This window comes from Lactuca saligna, chromosome 8 (assembly GCF_052625555.1).
Source record: "Lactuca saligna cultivar CGN05327 chromosome 8, ASM5262555v1, whole genome shotgun sequence".
NCBI lineage: Eukaryota > Viridiplantae > Streptophyta > Magnoliopsida > Asterales > Asteraceae > Lactuca > Lactuca saligna.
Window position 1 is genome coordinate 88449937 of NC_136424.1, and position 21915 is coordinate 88471851.

General features: G+C 32.0%; 2 protein-coding genes across 2 annotated transcripts; one reads left to right on the forward strand and one right to left on the reverse strand.

The window, feature by feature from the left end:
- Positions 1-295: 295 nt before the first annotated feature.
- Positions 296-2815, reverse strand: ACA1 (alpha carbonic anhydrase 1). The gene is made up of 6 exons (XM_078970812.1): positions 2618-2815; positions 1588-1808; positions 1189-1295; positions 979-1081; positions 634-819; positions 296-534 (listed from the first exon to the last, which is right to left on the reverse strand). Exons 1-6 carry the CDS (start codon positions 2673-2675, stop codon positions 397-399), a joined length of 813 nt encoding a protein of 270 aa, XP_078826938.1. The 5' UTR covers positions 2676-2815; the 3' UTR covers positions 296-396.
- Positions 2816-18428: 15613 nt separating this feature from the next.
- Positions 18429-19292, forward strand: LOC145009863 (uncharacterized). The gene has a single exon (XM_078968492.1). The coding sequence runs from the start codon at positions 18429-18431 to the stop codon at positions 19290-19292; it is 864 nt and encodes a 287-aa protein (XP_078824618.1).
- The last annotated feature ends 2623 nt before the right edge of the window (positions 19293-21915 follow it).

The window sequence follows — 21915 nt, forward strand, 5'->3', positions numbered from 1 at the left end:
TCTACAAAAGCCCAACAAAAATTTCAAAACGTTCAAAAAACCTCATTTATGTTTTGTATGTTCAAAAGGCTAAGTTCGTCTTACAAATCATTTTTTTTAATATGGTAATAAGCCACGTTCTCTGTTTTCCCTCTTTGACTTCATAAAATTGAACAAAGTGCAACTTAGTTGAGCTGTTTTAAACACAACGTTAAGTTCGTTGGTTTTTTCTTGAACCGATAAAACATGATTGATGCTTTTTGAATGGTTTGGAAACTTTATTGGGCTCCTAAGTCATATTTCCAAAAAACAATCATAGATAAATATCACATATTATTAAAACCTTGAGCCACGATAAACATGGACAAATAGTTTTTTTTTTATCCAAAAATGGTACATGTTTTGGTTTAGGTTTTCTCAAGCATGGTTCATCTCATCATCATACATCTCTATTTCTCTTCCATTCAACGGTTGAACTGGTCTTGAATTGCTCTTGCATTCCCATATCAATGGCGCCTTTAATTCCGCTACTTGTTTTTTTGAAATCGATTTCACCTATAATTGTCATGAGACTCACATACATAAAACATGAAAAATAAAAAAGATATAATTTTTTTTTGCAATAATAAAATTATCACTTTGTGATGTTGGTACCTTGCCAAGAATGTGCCAAATAACTCCTTCGGAACATGGAGGTGTGGAAAAAGATCCTACATATCGATAGTACTTACGTGAGTGTTTCCTAATTTCCTTCGTGGTGATGGCCCCAAGAGCAACTTGAGCTTGTTTGTTTGTTGAGCTATGAGCCTCCTTTACTAATTTCTCAAGTTTACTTTGTATCTATTAAAGAGTCACAAATATTAAACATCATTTTCTTGCACTATAACCATTTAGAAACCTTATTTATTTATTTAAAAGGAACCCGAAAACAAGGACTTTAATTTAATTGAACATTTCACATTATTTACAATTATTATGTCACAAAGGGAAACCACATACCTTAGTAAGAAGCGGATCTGGATGACCATAGTGATAGAGAACCGCTATAACTGTTACTTCGCCATCAACGGACTTGTGCACTAAATGGAGCTCAGCGGCATACCTAAAGCGTGTAAAATAATTTATCAATTTATGGTTTGACTTTTAAAGTCAAATTGTACCATTTTTTTAATATCTCTTTAATAGTCAAAATGTAAGTCTTAGACATACTGAAGACCATCGAGGTGATGCTCAGAAGGCGAATGCCAATGCATTTGTATGAGGGTATAGTTTTTTCCATTTAATCTCAAGACTCCTGCATTTCCATCATAGTTCATCTGCACATATTTTCACAACCCTTATCAAAGTCAAAATTAAAGGTTCAAAAAGTCAAAATTGGTCAAAGATGAAACCAAGAATACATAACTGGTATTCATGAAAACTGTGAAAAAAACGAATTAATAGAATTCAACTTTGACGAAAGAGATACAATCTAAAAACATTGAGGAAGATCAAGGTCAAAGTTAAAGATTTCAAAAGTGAAAAACCTCAACATGGACCATGTGGAGGGTCAAAGTTAAAGACTAAAAAAAAGTCAAAATTGATTGAAAAGGAGTTTTAAGTACAAACCGCAACATTGAAGAGATTGTCAACAAGAGTAGCATTAGCAGTAAAATGATATTCGATGTCTAATGGCTTCAGGTGTTGACTAGGAACAGATTTTGACTTCACAATATTGATAGGAGACTGAAATTTTCCATTGGAGCAGGCCGAGTAAGTTGGGCTTAATTTTCCCCATTTTCGTGGGCCATGTGGGCCCAAGTAACCGAATTGTGGTCCTCCCCCTTGCACTGTAAATCCAAAAGCCAATCACAACGAACATCTAAATAACAATCACCTAATTTAATTTTTTTGAAACTTTGTCATTGATTTTTTTAATTGGGGATTAGATTCAAAATTAGTGTTTTAAACTAAGAATCCCTATAAATAAGAAGGAAATTTATGGTAAGAATATGTTAATTGTTTTTTTTTTATGTACATATTTTTATAGTGAACCAAAAAATGAATTTAACTGATGAATTAAAAGTAAATTAAGCAAAAATTCACTTTATATAGACAATTTTAGTGAATAACAACAATTCATCATAAAACTAAATGATCGAGATATTTTTTTATAATATTTTTTGTTACTCTTGTTATTTTTTATTCATCTAATGATTCATTGTTTTGGTTCATCAAAAAACTATGCAGGTTAAAAACTATTTACCTTCTTACCAAAAATTTCTTTCTTACTTGATCTATATCCCTTAAACTAAAATCCCATCAAATTTCATACAAATTTGTGGCTTGAATATTACCCATTTGTTTGAATTATAACATAACCTTTCACATAAACACACGAAAAACTTGCCGTATAAAGACTTATTTCCCAACACTCACAAAGTTGGATACATTTAGTTTGCTATACTTGTGCATGAGTAGTAGTTTCACACATTTTTCATCATCACTAAGTAAACTATGGAAAAATATTTTATTAGTCTAAAAGTTGTTGAAGTGGAAACATAAAACTGTCTTAAAATGATTTATCTGTGTATGATAATTGTGTGTGTGTGTGTGTGTGAGAGAGAGAGAGAGAGAGAGAGAGAGAGAGAGAATTTACCGTAATTGGCACATGTTGTCAAGAACACGATTAAAAAGGAAACAAATTGAGTAGCCATGGATGAATGAGAATAGATTAATGGGTATAGGCTAAAGCTAGAAGATGGTGAAACAAAGATAGATCTATGGGTATAGACTATAGCTAGGTGAAGATGGTGATACAAATAGTCTTACAATAACTCTAAATTGTCACTCACTCACTTGCATATAACATGTGAATTGTTGTCTATATATAGAAACAACAATGCTTATGGAGAGAATGTCGTTTAGTGACATTTCTTTAAATTTGTTTAATCATTTCAAGAGAAAAAGACACGCATGTATTAAACCAACACTAATAAGTTAGTTGTTATAACATGCAGTGTTTTGTTCAACAACGTTAAATCTTGTTCTAATTTAACAGTTTGTCTCTTTTATTCTTTAATCCACTAAAAAGATTTTCAAAAATCAAGAGAAAGTTCGTAAAGTCTTATACTCCTTCTTCATTCTTCAATGACCCAAATAATGTATTTATTATAGGTCAGATTTTATATAAGCTTAAATGCTTGATATTTTTATATTAACTGTATAGTTTATGCATCAGAAACTATTATTTATTTGAAACAATTATAGACCACACAACATGGGTGTTAAGTACCAATATAGAATCATAGCAATAATGTATGAACTTTTGGAGGCCCTACCATAATGTCTATTGACGTATCCAAGAAACCCCATAAAAATATTTGGATTCCTTTTATTAAAAAAGCTTAACTTAATTCTTTTAAAGATCCGATCTTTATTTTCTTTGCACCAAGTAAATACTGACGGTATGTTTAAAATAATCGAAATCTAATCAAGCTATTTAGGCAAACCACTAAACCCGTGTGTGTTTTGCATCTTCGAACAGAATTAATCAATTAAGGCACTTCTTTATGAAAACGACATATTCTTAAGCATAATCGAGCATTGATATATACAAGAAAACATATAGGAGGGCTTAATATTGATAGTTTGACGGCTTTCAAATTTTCACTTCTTCAAAAATGGCAATGATGTTTTTTGAATTTTAATAATTTGTTTTGGGTGCGAGTTATAAAAGCTGGTGAAAATTGGAGTATTTGATCCAAAATTTTCACAAACCGAGGGTACAACCCTTGTTTGAAAATCTTGGCGTCTTTCAATCGTCTTGAAGAAAAATGTATTCTGCCACGTGATGTTGTTAAGATGAAACTTGGCAATGGATACGATATTCAGTTCTGGAATGATGTGTGGTGAACAAAGTTTTGCTTCCCAATTTCCTTGTCTTTACCGGTTAGAAGTAAATCAAAATTGCATGGTTTCCGATCGTAGAATTTCTACTGGTTGGAGATGGTGTTGGCGTCGAGATGTTCGCGGAGGAGAGGGAAGCCTACAATTCATGAACTTGAATAGAGTTCTTTTGAAGGTAAATTTATTAGACAAGGTTGATACTTGGGTGTGGATTATAAGAACATATGGTGGATTTTCGGTTTCTGACACTAGAAGGTAGATTGACAAAAACATTTTGCCTACTGTTGACAAAAAGATTAGATGAAATCGTTTTATTACCCATAAAGTTAATATTATAGTGAAGAGGATTTTGTTGGATGGATTGCCGACGAGGTTCAAGCTGGATTACTGTGGTATTGACATACCTTCTATTTTATGCCCGATTTGTAACATGGACGTGGAACAGTTGGATCACTTATTCATTCAATGTAAGGTCGCGGCAAGAACTTGGAATGTAGTGTTCAAATGGTTAGAAGTTTCGTTGGTTCACTTTGACTCGATTAATCAACTTTTCCAACAAATTGATCACTTACGTGTTTCCACGAACAAAAGGAGTGTTATTGACGCGGTGTGTACGACTTTGTGGGTTTTATGGAGATATCAAAATGATAGTGTTTTTGAACGGGGTAAAATGAGAAATGATACAAATTTTGATTCTATTTGAGAGTTTTCAATTCTTTGGTTCTCTAATAGGCTTAGTAAGAGTTTTTTTTTTCCTTGGAATTGTTGGTTGCAATTCTCTTTAAACAATTTGTAATGTTTTGGTTTGTTCTTTAGCTTTTTGCTAGAGTTTTATGTTTTCTAATATATCGTTGGCTGGTTAAAAAAAATAGTGCTCGAGGTTTTAAAAACTTATCTGATTTTACACCAATGCAACTGCTATTGTAGACCACATCTTCATTATAATAACTTTACATTCACCACCGTCGTAAATACTAAAGTCATAATCATCCTCAAAGGTCAAAGGTGGTCTATTTGTTTCTTTTTATATGACTTATCTAGTCCTTTTGTTGTCTTCTGATTGTGTTGGAATAAAGTGATTTTAAGCATGTAGGTGGTAGGCCAAAATAAATTATGGATTGGCTACCTTCATGTTCATGGTATCTGATTCCATGTTTGACTTCAAAATAGATGGGAATAGTTCCATAAACATCAGAATGGAGGTTAACATCATTTTGGATTTTGAGTTCACGGTCTATTCCATTTTTATAACAATAAAAATCAAATCATACCTACTTTAAAAATACAAAAACTATACCATACAACAACCTATCCCAAGATCTTATGAAACTTGCATAATCAAGAGGAGGTAGATGTAAAGGATCATGTCTTCATAAAGAATATAGCTCTTCCTTTCACATTCATAAGTAGATAGATATAAACGATCATGTATTCATAAAAAACTTAGCTATTCCTTTCACATTCGTAAAATTGTGAACCTGTAAGGGTAAAAGGAGTAGTGGTTTGAAGAAATTTGGGGGGTGTACTGACGGTACATAAGGGAACACCATTCCGTGCCCTGTCGTACCTCATAAATCTAAGGATTTGCGGGTTAGGTAAGCCGCTTCACCATTTTCAGTTCTGCATTGGTTATTTGTATGTTAGACTGTGCAACATGTTATTATATGTTATCACATTCAAAATATGTTATCTCATCATCCTATTCATATATTTGTGTTATAATATTAAATGTGAAAATAAGCAACATCAAATAACATGTGATAACATTCTATATTTTTTATTTATTTATTTTTTGTTTGTTTTTTTTTTAATTTCTATTTTTCCAGTTTGTTATTTATTTTTGTTTTTTTATTTATGTCATAATAATTATAAAAAACATATAAATTAATAACACATATAATTTAATTAAATCCTAAATTAAAAATAACATTTAAAAACTAAAAATGACATTACAAAAAAACATTGAACAAAAACATACGATAGTCTTAAATTTAAAAAAAAAAAAACATAAAACCGATATACTATTCGTCATCCAAATATTTCCGCTCGATCTTTGGATTTATTTTTTGGAGCATGTGCACTTGTCTCGGTGGCATATTATCCTCGCTAGTGCGAATAATTGTCAAATCCTTCATCATTCAATCTTCCTCGGTTTCTTGACGTAGGAACTCCAAATGATAGCGTTGCAATTCATATCTTTTAATTGCAATGTCATTGTGGACGTCAAATTTCTGTTTCACTTCCGCATGCTCTCGAAATCTACTTTCGCTTTCCTCTGCATGTCGTTGAGCATGCTTCGCCTTGTCGCCCCCTATCTGTTGTTGAGGCGGAGAGATCTCTTTGATGTCGTTGAGGTCATTTGAATGTTCAACAGTGTGGGTATTGAGGTCGATGTTTGTATGTGCATCGGATATATCGAGTGAACCTGAGCCACGAGATCTCTTTGATTGTTGTTCTGATGATGTTGGTGTTTTAAGCCATTTTGGTTCGTCATTAACAATCTCCTAAATTTTTTCGTACTCAAAACATGACCCGTCTTGACATGATATTGCTTTCTCGCCGCTTTAAAAGCATCGAAATTGGTAGCACCACTTTGCTTGTGCGAGGAAAATTTGTTGTAGATGGAATTGAACTTGTTGTACTTCTTACTGATTTGAGTCCACTTGCCACTAAACATATCATGATTGTGATATGTGTCATCATTCTTTAAAATTGCATGAAATTTTCCAATCACAACTTCCCAAAAAAACGATTTTTTTCATATCGTTTCCCTTAGTTGAGTTTTTTGATGTCCAACACCACTACACTGCTAACGCATACTTTTCCTCCACTGTCCACCATGTTGGAGGTTCTTATTTCTATTGCTCCACCGTGATCTCTTTCCCTTTCCTTCTTGCTCTCCCTTTCTTGACTGTTGGTTTCCGACTACCCCCGACTTGCGTCTCGGGAACCGTTTATTGCATGGGTAGTGGTTGCGTGGTTGTTTGCGGCACGGAAGAAAAGTTGTTGAAAATGTTGTGTAGGGATGAGGCGGGATTGAAAAAGTTGCCGGAAAATGATAGTTATGATGAGTTTTGTGAGTTGAGGATGTTTGCGTCGCCTCATATTGTGCAAAACCGAGATGAGGGGATGTGTTTGTGTTTTGAGGACAAATGTTTGAGTTTTGATCCATAGTTAGTTGTGTTGTGTTTAAAAAATGAAGGTAATTTGTGTAAAAAATGAAGTGAATATGTACTGAGTAAATTTGATTTTTTATAGAGTAAATTACTGAAATCGTCCTTGTGGTTTGGTTAAAATTGCATATTTGGTCCTTAACTTTTATTTTGCACTCGGATCATCCATATGGTTTGATTTTGTTGCATTTTTCGTCCCTATGGTTTGGTCAAAATTGCATGTTTGGTCCTTAACTTTATGTATGTAAGGGACGAAAAACGCAACAAAATCAAACCACAGGGACGAAAAATACAACAAAATCAAACCACAGGGACGATCCGAGTGCAAAAGAAAAGTTAGGGACCAAACGTGCAATTTTAACCAAACCATAAAGACAATTTCAGTAATTTACTCTTTTTTTTAACATTTCGACCGTTCAAGAACGGTCCAATTTTTGACAGTGGAGAAAATTAAACCCCGTTGCCTTCCGTTACCACAATAACCAAAAATCATATAATGTCGGATAACACATGGCCGAGGCAGTGTGCTGCCCGTTATGGCGACGTTATCCAACTTCCAACTCAGATTAATGCCGCTTGATATTGTCTGTACTTACCGGCCTTATGCTTGTGTACTCGTACTATAATATAGTTTTGTACATTTTAATTAGTTTTGTATTTTTTTAATATTTTCTGAATTAGTTTTCAATGATTGTTTTAAATTAAATGTTGCATGGATCGGAAATGATTAAAAAAAAAAAAAAAAAAAAAAAAGAGAGAGAGATGGGTTTCTATATGTTCATATAAACAGCAGAACTGATGTCTGATGAGCTTCTTGGTTAAAAAACTCACGTGTAACTTCTATTTTGTAATTGTTTTGCTTTTTTGGTTTCTTATTAGTTTATAAAGTCCAATTGTTCCAAAAAATACAACTTAATTAATAATATAAAGCAATTTGGTTTTGTATCGTGCTATGATTAGTGGTATCACCACCATTCATTCATACATTCCACAGAAAGTGGTGGTCCGGAAACGAAGCCAATCCGTTCGGTGCAAAATGATGGAAACATTAATGTAATCCGATGTAGATGGCCAAATTCACCATTTTTTATATATGAGGTAGTGGGAATATGGAAATCATTAATGTCCACAAATCGTGTTCTTTGTTATGTTATAATTTTTAGTTAGTTGTCGGTTTTATTAAAAATTATTAATTCTTGACCCGAACCAATAGAAAATAGGTTGTCATACCTACATAAAGGATAATTTTTTGTAACCATAAAATAATTTTTGTAAACACAAAATTTGATTGTTATTAAATAGTAATCAAGTTTTATCTTTTCACGTTGAAAAGAAAAATAGAATTTTTCTTGTTTTGCCTGATCTACTATTGATTTGCCAAATGACTTAATAACTTTCATTAAATATAATAACCAACTTTTAATTTTGTTTCATCTTTTCTTCTAGGAATTTTAACCAGTAATTCAATAAAACTAAAAGTTTAATACGGTTTCCTCCATTGTACAATTTTTATATAATTATATAAACCAGTATACCAAAAATTAATTTATAAATACATTTTGAAAAGTTTTGTCTATTAAAATATATACATAAAAGTTTTCTATTGCTTAAAAAATTAAAAAGAAAAGTTGAAATGTAAAATTGGTGGAATAGAAGAGAATCTATTGATGTAGCATCCATTTGAATGGGCTATGGCAAAAAGCTGCATGTTGTAGACAAGTCTTTTGATAAGAGCTTCAGAAAATGTGATCCGAATATCCACTTTCGGTCAAGTTTCAATAATGTGAGGACAAGATAGAACACTTTAGTGACGAGGGAAAAATAAACTGTTCCGTAACGTGTCAAAATTGATAAATTTTTGCATTTGTGGAACAGATCGGGATTTAGGCTATCAGGAGTGGAAGGTGGTGGCAAGTGTGTTATAATATAGGGTTGAACACCACTCCAAGGGTGGTGTGGTCATCGTCATAGTCATTGTAGGTGATTTGGATTACGGGTGTTAACGAAAGGAAACAATCATATGACCGTTATTTTTTTTTTCCAAGTCTATAAATACTGTGTACCAATTTTATAAAATTCATACTCTTTTTACTTAATACTTTACACAAAAACACTAAGGAAACATTATTCATCTGATGACAATGTTTTTCTCAATGTTTTGTTTCAAGTTATTACTACAATGTTCAATGTAATATGTGAAAGTTTGAATGCCCTCAAAAGAAGTAGAATCTAAACAGGGACCGTGAAGTTGCAAACGAATGTCTTGTATATGACTACTTTGTCGATGATTGTTTGTATGATAATAATATGCATTCAAATATCATTATCGTTTGAGTAGAGATTTATTTATGTGTATAGCTAACAAATTGAAAGATATACGAGATCTTTGAATTGAGAAGCAACGTTAGAGGTGTTAGAGGTAGATGAGAGTTTGTTACGATACAAAAGTGTACAATGACACTTCAACATTTGGCATACGACATCACAATGGATGCAATAGATGAATATGTGAAGTGTTTGAGAGATCTACTCTAGAATATACATATTTATTTTGTGAATATATGACAGAGCTTTATGATCATATATATTTGCGATATCCGACGATAAGTGATATTGAACAATTATGTGTGAAATATAGCAAGAAACATGGTTTTCCGGAAATGATTGGAAGCATTGATTGTACGCATTGGATACAATGGTGCAGCCAAAATTTTATTTTAAGGTAGGTTAAATAATTTATAAAATATAAACGAGATATAAAATCTGGTATTTTGAATGGGGTGCGTTAGATTACAACCTTAATTCATTTTATTTTACAGAAATATTATATATATATATATATATATATATATATATATATATATATATATATATATATATATATATATATTAATATATACTTATTGGGCATAACAAAATTATATGAATCCATGGTGAATACACACATGGTGATCATGAATATCCTATGATAATACTAGATTCAACGATGTCAGGCGATCTTTGGTTTTAGCATGCATACTTCGATATATCGACGTTAAATAACGACCTAAAAGTTCTTGGTGCAACACCGATATTCAATTAAATTTTGCAAAGCAAAGCACTTGAGTTATCTTTTATTGTTAATGGAAATGAGTACAAATATAATTATTATCTTGATGATGAGATACATACAGAGTACGCAATATTGTCAAATCGTATATATAATATATATCCACAAGATAAAAAAAAAAAAAAAAAAAGGAAAATGTTCAAAACAACACAATAAGCCATTGAGGGATTTTAATCGCACCCATAAAAATACAAGTCAACCCTTAAAATGTATATATTTCATTTCACATGTCTACTCAATGCCATATATATATATATATATATATATATATATATATATATATATATATATATATATATATATATATATATATATATATATATATATATATATATATATATATATATTAAAAATGTCCAACCTTAACAAGAGTAAACTTCCTAGCTATTTGGCAAAATTGGTCTTCCGTTTATATGTATGGTTAAAATTATGTATTGTTTTTCTTAAAAGGTCATATTTTGCCATTTTATATATTTTGTGTACACATGCTGTTCTTTTTTATCGGTCAAAGGTTGGATACGTGTCCATGTACATGTTTGGACACACGTTTTTCCCCTTATCCCTCCGCATGTTTTACTCTCCATGTTCTACATGTTTCCCACCGCCAAAAGAAGAGGTAAACCTAATCACCTCTATCGATCTACCTTATTTTGTTTCCTTCACAAACCCTTGATTTTCCGTCTCCCAGTGGCGGAGCTTCAATATTTCATTTAGGGTGGGTGGGTGGGTGGGTGTGTGTGTGGGGGGGGGGGGGGGGGGGGCATAGTCAAAATTTTATATTCTTAGGCTAAATATGTATAAAGTTAAAGCATAGGGACTATTTATGCCAAAAAATCATAGAGGAGGGGGCACAAACCCCCTAGCCCTATGAAAGATCTGCCCCTGCCGTCTCCCCCGCTTTCTACCAGCTTTCTGACGTTGACTTCTCCAAGACCGATGGCTCCACGACCATCGGAGTGTCCCTGTCTTGCGATTTCCGACGACAACGTCGATTATGCATCTTATCTGAAAGAGGGATAAGTCGATTCAATAATCGACTCCCACTTTCTGCAACCACCATCATCTCTCACCCTCCCTTTATATACTCGATCTAACCTACATACCTTTGGTTAGGCCCTCAATCTTCTGCTTTGAAATCCCTTTTTAACTCGATTTTATTTTGTTCGTTTGATTTGAATCCATCATGTATAAATTTTTAATTTCATTTGGTTTTTTTGTTACGGGTTTTGAAGAAGTCGACTTATATACTTATTAGGTTTTAAATCTCTATTTCTCCTCTTTTATTCAATTTATCTTCTACTAAAATCAACTCTATTAAGAGTAATTCGATGATGTTGAAGATTATCAGAAAGATAGGAAAAACAGTAATTGTTGTTGGGTAGTTTGTGTGTTTTTTATTCTTTGTTATATTAATCGTTTATTTTATAATTTTAACAATCATTGTTTAATTTTATTAGTTATATATAGGTCCCCAAGTATATTTGGATGTTCTTTTAATAGTATTTTAAAACAATGTAAATTATTGAGTAAATTATAGAAGTAGTCCCTATAGTTTGAAATAATTTGTACGTTTGGTTACTAATTTTTTTTTACCTCAAGCAATCTGTATTCTATGTTTTTGTTGCGTACTTTGTTTCTTTCCGATCTAAAAAGACTATTTATAGTTCTTTATTTCTTTTTTTTTTTTGAATTTTTATTGCATATTTCTTTTTTATGTTATTAAAAAAAAGATGAAATTGTAAAAATGGTCTCTATGATATGCATTTTTTTTCTGAGGTTTGGTCCAAACCTCGACTTTTTTTTTGATTTTGTGGTCATTTTGGCCTAGATTGTACGTGGAAATGATCCATCTGTAAATTGAAATGATTTTAATACCATTTGTATTTATGTTTTATTTTTTGTTTCATTTTTAAAAAAATCTAAATACTTATTTAGTAAGAAGGGACCAACCTCTCTCTTTCTCTTTCTCTCCTCCCCCCCTCTCCCTCTCTCTCTCTCTCTCTCTCTCTCTCTCTTCGGTATACCCCTTCCTGTGCACACTTTTACTTCATCTTCTTCCTATTTTCTTTTTTATCTCTCTAAACTCTACTGAAAAATTAGAACACATCACATATACATATACATATCACACATACATACATACATACATACCCAACTCAATAAAGATGAAATACAAAAACCAGAAAAAACATAAATTAGCTATTTTTACAGTAGCTTACATTGATGCCTTCTTGAAGGCGTTTTCATAGTCGGTCTCTAATGTGATCTTCGTCTTTGTCTTGAGCTTGCTAGTCAAGGTATGTTATTGGCGATCTTCCCAGGTGGGCCCCTTCTTAATTTATTAATTATTAAAATAAATATATTAGTATCAGATTTAAAAAGAAATGAAAGAAAAATGAAAAATAAATAACCCAAAGGTATTACAGTCATTTCACTATTCAGAGGGACTAAAAACGCAACGAAACTACCTAAAAATGACCATGAAGCCTAAAAAGTCGATGTTTGGACTAAAGCGTAGAAAAAATGCATACCGCAGGGACCATTTTTGCAATTTTGTCTTAAAAAAATTAAGATCACACCCTAGCCTCTTTCCTTTCGAGACTTAACTCTTACCCCTTATATCCCTTGTCTTGTTCATCAAAAAACCATCACCTCAAGCAATAATAACCACCATTTCTGACACCGGAATAAATGACCATCACATATACTCCGACGATACTATCCATCACTTCCGTTTCCAATTTGACCATCACATTATTTCTTTATGAATATTCGTCAATATTCATCTACAAACATATATGAATCTTGAATGTTCAGTTATGAACATTACCGAATGTAACCCAACCCGAACCCAACCCATTATGAATAGAACGGGCAAAAAATGACTCAACCCACTAACCCAACCCAAACCAAATCCAAAATTAGCGGGTTGGGTTGAAATTTGCAACCCATTTAAATTAAATGAGTCAACCCGCTTAACTAATTTAATTAAATAGGTTAAATTGGTTAAAAAATATCAACACATTTTCAATCCGCCAACTCATTTAACTTATATATATATATATATATATATATATATATATATATATATATATATATATATATATATATATATATATATATATAACTCTTTAAATATTATCATATATTAATTAGAGTATTAATTTATAAATTATATTGTTGTACTATTATTTATGCTTAAAAAAAGCAATCATAATTGTCATTCTTTTTCTTAGCACTAACAATATTATTTATTCTTCAAAATCACTTTGAAATTAAATTTTTTTAATGTTATTTGAACAATTTATATGTTTTTTTGAATTAAGATTGTGCTTTTGTCATACTTTGAAACTAATTTAAGTGATATAACCTTTAGTTAATTTTTTTATTTTTTAAATGAGTTAATTAAAGTTTAACCAATTTATGTAGTAGGTTGGGTCGAAAACTACATAAACAGACTAACCCGATAACAACCTATTTCTCTAAAAGATTGAGTTGAGTTAGAGATATCAACCAATTTAAGTAAACATGTTGGGTTGGATTGAACATGAACCCAATCAAACTGACCATTGTCAACTCTAACTATGAATATGTAATATATATTAAAAATGATAGGTAAATAATATAAAGGATTATAATAGAAAATTATTGAGTAAATTACACGAATGGTTCCTATGGTTTAGGGTAATTTGCGTGTTTGGTCTCTAACTTATTTTTTTAACTCGGAAGGTCTTTACTGTTTGTTTTTGTTACGCGGTTGGTCCCTGTCTTACCTAAATATACTATTTTTCCCTTGATATTTTAATTTATTTAAGTAAATACACCCCCAACCCTACCCCACTCACCTTACCTTACCTACCTCACAATTTTTTCTTATTTAAATAAAAGTCGTTTTAGGTAAGACAGGGACCAAGTGCGTAACAAAAACAAACTGTAGGGACCAAGCACGTAACAAAAACAAACCGTAGGGACCTTCCGAGTTAAAAAAATAAGTTAGGAACCAAACGTGCAAATTACCCCAAACCATAGGGACCATTCGTAATTCACTCAAAATTATTTGTAAAATGAATGACCACATGTAAAATTTGTTTACAAGCGATTGATTGGTTATACTCAAAAATACAAACGGGTTATAATGGATAATTATATATAACATAAAGGGCGATAGATATAATAATATATAATATAAGGGACTATATATATAAAGTTTGTTTATATTGATTTGATAGACAATAATGAATTAATGATGATGGTTAAAGATGGTAAATAGTTTTACAAATGGGTATTCGGGTGTGAATGACAACAGCCGAAGCTACAACGAAGGAAATTTTGGAAACATAAAAGAGAAATGAATTATGAAACATACTTAAACATTTGGCACAATCATGGGACCTAAAAAAAACTAAGGAAAATAATGTATGTTGTTGTGCTAATTTTACATAACATAATAATAAAAGAGAATAGACGAGATATTTGTATGTATAATGTGAACGACGAACTTAGTCCACAAGCATAGATATATCATAGATAATACCGGGTACACCACCATACTTCGAGAGAATTTTAGATATAGAAAATGCAAAGTCGCATCATCACGATTTGACATAGCATATATATACGAAAAAAACAACAATATATGGACGATGATGATGAGGAGAACGATGAAGATGGCGACTACGGTGGTTAGAAATTACAAATTTATTTTTAGTTATATCATTTTTATGTTTAATTAATATTATATTATAAAATTAATATTATTTATTAAAATAAAAAATAAAATGATATTGATGACGTGGAGTGGTGACAATTTCATAGGAACTGATGATCACTCTTGACAGATTTATTGACATCTCCAAATCATCTAGATTTTTCTATGAATAATTAGTTTGTTAAATATAATTACAAGAACTATGCAACTTTATTAATAAAACTATCTATGTTGTAACATTCCCCTCTTGCACGTATCTCAATATTATTCACTTTGAGCTCCCGGTACGAAAACTTCCCAGGGGTCGATTTAGTTGTAACAACCCAATTTTTCAATAAAAATTTCAATTAAATAGAAAATCCGATATTTGTTAATTATAAATTTCACACACAATTGTTCTAAAAAATCTCAAACATCAAGTATTTATTCCAAAATCAGAGTGTTCATAACAAAATGTTGGAGAGTGTGTGCTGCACCATTATGTCGGGCCCTTGCCTTTAAATCCTAAAGTACCTGAAACAATCAACAAACTGTAAACTAATGATTAATGAGTCCCTATACAAACCATACATACAATTATATAAGTCTGCATACACCATGCATACAAACAAACATATAAGGATGCCATGGACACCCTCCTTGGTCTTACTCTGAATGTCATGGGAACCCCCGCATGGTTTTAACCAACTGTCATGGGAACCCCCATATGGTCTTGACCAACTGCCATGGGAACCCTCACATGGTCTTCACATGAATACATATCACATAAATACCACATCCATAAATAATCATTACAGTTAAATAATATGGGTTGGCCTTGGTGCCTTCTACCCATTGATATGGTGAGGAAACTCACCTCAAATACTAACAACAACTGAATAGGTCCTGGATCCAAGTATCAACTCCACTCAATCCCAAAACATAAGTAATAACTTAGATTCAACACAATACTTAAAACCCTAAGAATCAACCTTGGTCAAAGTCAAAGTCAAAGTCAACACTCCGAGTTGATCTAACTCGTCGAGTTATACTTCAACTCGTCGAGTTTCCCTCAAAGGAAGAATCACGATATTGTGATCCAGCTCGTCGAGTCTCCTTACAACTCGTCGAGTTTCCCCCTTTTTCCAACAACATCGTGACAACAAACAACCCCAAACCAACTCTCCGAGTTTCCCTATGAACTCGTCGAGTTCTCCAGTCTGCCAACCCATTTAATGCATTAAGCCATTTTCCTTAAATCAAAGGACTCAAAACCTCATATCCCTTCCATAATGTTGTCTAGAAGGGTAAAGTTTCCAACTTTATCCTTAAAAACCAACCATAAGGCTTAAACACACAAACCCTAGTTCTAGAAAGAGGGCCTTGACCCATTAAGCCCCTATACTCCTACTATAACGTTCCAAAATATAGATCTGATGCCCCAGGGTGGGCAAATCACGTAAAGTTTCCAACTTTACGTCCATGAATGATAGAAACACCCTCTAAGGTTTATTTTTGGCTTCATAATGGACATATTACATGAATGGGACATGGAGGCCATTAAAGTTTGCAACTTTCAGCCTCAAGAGTTCATGTAGGGGTCAGATCTACTCCATCAACCCATGGAAACCTCTTCTCTTTGGACAACTCAACCAAGGTCCCAAAACTCAAGTTAAAACTTAAAGAAAAGAGATCTAATAAACTACATGACAAGGTGATGACTTTACACTTCAAAGATGTAGCTTTGATGAAGAGTTTCTGGATCTAAAGTCACCCCTCCAAGCTAGGTGCTTCTCTCTTCAATGATACTTGGTACCAACTTAGTTGGTTACCAACAAATTTTGTTGGTATATATTGATATTGGTATATACCAAAATATTTAAATAATATCTATACTTGAAGAGTTTAAGACTATAATATATATAAGACTTCACATTATCATCATCACTGAATGGTTAGAAAGTTTTTCAAATATGAACATGAGTTGAAGTTGTGGTCGTCGCTTGTTTTAGTAAATTCTTTTAGTGTGATGTACCTTCCTTAACCTTGTGTTAGTAATTTCTTTTACTATAATGTTTCGTTCAAAAAAGAATCAATATCAATTGAATTATATTAGTAACTCCGATTATTACTTTTTAGTTGTTACTCCTAACTAAGACTTGAAAAACGTAAGGATATATATATATATATATATATATATATATATATATATATATATATTGGTTGGTATGGTACAACCGTGGTATTCAAAATTTTGTACCGTTACCGTACCAAGACTACTTAATTTGCATGGTGTTACCGACCAAACATATTGGCTACCAAACATGTTGGCTACCGATTTTATTTGTTCGGTTGGTAACATGTTGGTTGGTTCTCCGTAGGACATTTTTGTCAGCCCTATATATATATATTGTTGTAAATAATTGAATGACAACATTTCCTAATGTCAAATGTGTAAGAGTTATTTTCAACTCTTATGATAAATATGTCAAATATGTGTAAGAACTCATTAATTATGTCTAGTGATTAACTAGTATAAATAGCACTATCACATATGTAAAAGATACACCAATTTGAATACTTTATATAAGTTATCAAATTCTCTCCAAATCTCCTTTCTTCTTTCTTCTTTCTTAAAGGTTCTTAGTTTAGTTTTACTAATCTTCTTTTAATTACATCAAATTTATTACACGTTATCAGCACGAAAGCTCAAACAAAGGTTATTTAGAAGTGGAAATCACATCTATCTTAATCAAGGTATGTATTACTTAGTAAAAACATTATTAATTATAAAAACCCTCATCATATTAAAATAAATAATAATACTAATGAATTAATAAAACTTATACATTATGGACATTATGGACTACTAACGATTTTTATTTCTTATACTAACATTTCTTTATGTATTCTAATTTTTTTTATGCATACTAACATTTACATTATGCAACTAACTTTTATTTATGCATACTAACATTTACATTATGCAACTAACTTTTAATTATGCATAGTAACATTTATATTATGCAACTGACTTTTCTTTATGCATACTAACATTTAAATTATATTTATTTATACATGTCAATGTTTATTTTTTACTCTTCATAATTTTATTTTAACATTTATTAATATTTATTAATGTATCTAATTAGTAAAATTATACAAAGTAAAGTTATGTATTAGTTATAAATCTTATTAAATGATTTATAAATATACAAAACGGATATATATATATATATATATATATATATATATATATATATATATATATATATATATATATATATATGCAACGGTTATAAACAGTAAAAACAACGGCTATATTTTTTTTTTACTATAAATAAACATATTTACCCTGGTTATTTTACCCACAATAAATATTTCTCTCTTCTATCAAACAAATCAATTTCAAGAAATCAAGGTTCATGATGATTCACCCGTTTGTGATAATCATGACTATAATAGTCATATTACTTTTTATCCCAATCTTTAACATCGAAGATAATATGGAATTTCATCTACTTTTAGGCTTGTATGCAATGTTAATAAATGGATTTTAATTTTTATTTTGTTTAAAATTTATAGTTACATTATGTCCAACATTGCAAAGCTCGAGTTTGCAGTACTTGAAGTTAGCGGGAAAAACTATGTGCCATGGATGATAGATGTAAAAATGCATCTTGAGTCCATGGGAATCTCAAATGCTATAAATGAATTTAATAATTGCTTGGCACAAGACAAAGCAAAAGCACAAGTTTTTCTTCGTAAGCATATTGATGAAATGTTAAGATTTGAATATCTTGATGTTACTGATCCAATTATTCTCTGGAATCTTTTGAAAGAAAGATTTGATCATCAAAAGGAAGTTATACTTCCAAATGCTAGAGATGAATGGAGAACACTGAGGTTTCAAGACTTCAAGAAAGTAAATGAATACAACTCAACTTTGTTCAGAATATGTTCACAACTCAAATATTGTGGACAAGAAGTTACTGATGAAGATATGTTGGAGAAAACTTACTCCACATTTCATGCAACAAACATTACCTTGATGCAACAATATCGGATGCAAAAGCTCACAAGATATTCTAAACTGAATGCATGTCTGCTCGTTGCAGAGCAAAACAATGAACTCTTGATGAAAAACCATGAATCTCGTCCAACAGGATCAGTAGCACTTCCTGAAGCAAATGCTACAAATATTGATAGTCATCGAAACAATACACGTGGACGAGGGCGTGGTCGTGGTCGAGGACGAGGCCGTGGCTATTTTAATCGAAACCAAAGCCATAATCAGAACCATAATTCTGGTCGTGGACAAGGTAATAATCGTGGTCGTGGCCAGAAAAGGAATAATTACCAACATTCACAAAGAAACAATGTCCACACACAAGATAAGGCCAAAGTGGCAAGGAATGACACTGGGACATCACAAAAATCTGATGGTTCATGTTAAAGATGTGGTAGCACAGGCCATTGGTCAAGGACCTGTCGCACACCTGCACATCTTTGTCAACTTTATCAAGAGTCCATTAAAGGAAAAGGAAAGAAAGCAAACCTCATTGATAATGTTGAATTCACTCCGCTAAATGTTGCCGATTTCTGCAATGACATGGAAGACATTAACTAAAAAATTAAAAAAAAAAAACAAAAAAAAAACTATTATTGTGCTAGTAAAACTGTTTTTCCTTCATTTATTTTGCATGTAATGCCTTTCCTTCAATAAATGAACTTTCTTTTAATAATAATTATGATTATGTTTATTCACTTATTATTCATTTCATATGTGAAGTTTAATATGAGTCCAACTGGAGCACAACACCAAGAAAAGATTGGAGATCTTTGTATAGCAGATAGTGGTAGTACACATACTATTCTGAAATCAAAGAAATATTTTTCAAAATTAGTACCAACAAAAACAATTATACATACAATATCAGGTCCTGCAGAGTTGATAGAGGGAACCGGGAAAGCCCATTTTATATTACCAAATGGTACAAACTTTTGTATAGAAAATGCCTTATTTTCTCCAAAGTCTAATAGAAACTTATTAAGTTTCAATGACATATATTTCAAAGGATATGACACAAAGAATGTGACCATTGAAAATAAGAAATATATGTATATTATAGACAAAAATCATGTGCTTGAAAAACTACCAACACTTGATTCCGATCTGCATTATACATATATACATATGATTGAATCAAATATGGTAATCGAAGGAAAACATTGTGATCCTAGGACATTCAGTTTATGGCATGATAGGTTGGGCCACCCAGGATTAACAATGATGCGAAGGATAATTGAGAATACACATGGGCATCCATTGAAGGACCAAAAGTTCCCTCAATCCAATAGCATAAAACCATGTATATCTTGTTCCCTTGGAAAGTTAATTATAAAACACTCTCCAATGAAAGTTGAAAGGGAATCACCTAGATTTCTAGAAAGAATTCAAGGTGATATATGTGGACCGATTCACCCTCCATCTGGACCATTTAGATACTTTATGGTCTTAATAGATGCATCCAGCAAATGGTCTCATGTTTGCCTATTATCAACTCGTAATATGGCATTTGCAAAGCTTCTTGCCCAAATTATTAAATTAAGGGCACATTTCCCTGATTATACTATCAAAAGAGTGAGACTTGATAATGCTGGTGAATTTACTTCACAAGCATTTAATGACTATTGTATGTCTGTCGGAATTATTGTTGAGCATCCAGTTGCTCATGTACACACATAAAATGGTTTAGCTGAATCACTGATTAAACGTCTCCAGCTAATAGCTAGACCATTGATAATGAGGACCAAACTTCCTGTGTCTATTTGGGGCCATGCAATCTTACATGCTGGATCATTGATACGCATAAGACCAAGTTCATATCATGTATATTCTCCACTACAACTTGCTTTCGGTCAAGAACCAAATATATCCCATTTGAGAATTTTTGGGTGTGCAGTATATGTCCCTATTGCACCACCTCAACGGACAAAATCAAAGAAGGTTGGGAATATATGTTGGTTATGAGTCAGTCTCTATTATAAGATATCTTGAACCATTAATAGGTGATGTTTTCACAGCACGCCTAGTAGATTGTCAATTTGATGAGGCAAATTTCCCATCATTAGGTGGAAAAGAAGATCATGGAAAAGGATGTGTCATGGCATGAGCCTTCTTTATCATATCTTGACCCTCGAACAAGGCAATGTGATATAGAAGTTCAAAAGATAATGCATTTCCAAGAAATGGAAAATCAATTACCTGATGCATTTACTGACACAAAAAGGGTGACTAAATCATATATACCTGCTGTCAATGTTCCAGCTCGAATTGACATTCCACATGGACAATCTGATGATAAAGTCACTCAAGAGTCTAAAACACGCCTGAAGCGTGGAAGGCCATTTGGTTCTAAGGATAAGAACCCACGAAAAAGAAGAGGAGCAGAAAATGCACTAGATCATGAGGAAAGTGTTCCTGGAGAAACACGAATTATTCAAATTCCCCCAGGAAAAGAGGATGATGCACAAAATTATGGTCAACCAAATAGAATATGTGACCAAAATGAAACTGACAGTATAAATGCAATACTTTCTTATTCAGCTGCATGTGATATTATGAATGATGATCCTGAACCACAATCTGTCATTGAATGTCAAAGAAGAAATGATTGGGCTAAATGGAAGGAAGTTATGCAAGTTGAATTAAATTCTCTTAACAAGAGAAAGGTTTTTGGGAACATTATCCTCACACCTGAAGTTGTGAAACCATTAGGATATAGATGGATCTTCGTACGAAAAAGAAATGAGAAAGACAAAATTGTAAGATACAATGCCAGGCTTGTTGCTCAAGGTTTCTCTCAAAGACCTGGAATTGATTATGAAGAAACTTATTCACCAGTAATGGATGCAACCACTTTCAGATATTTAATCAGCTTGGCAGTATCTAAAAATTTAGAGATGCATCTTATGGATGTTGTTACAGCTTACCTGTATGGATCACTTGATAGTGATATCTATATGAAAATCCCTGAAGGATTTAAAATGCCTAAAGCGTTAAGTACAAAACTCAA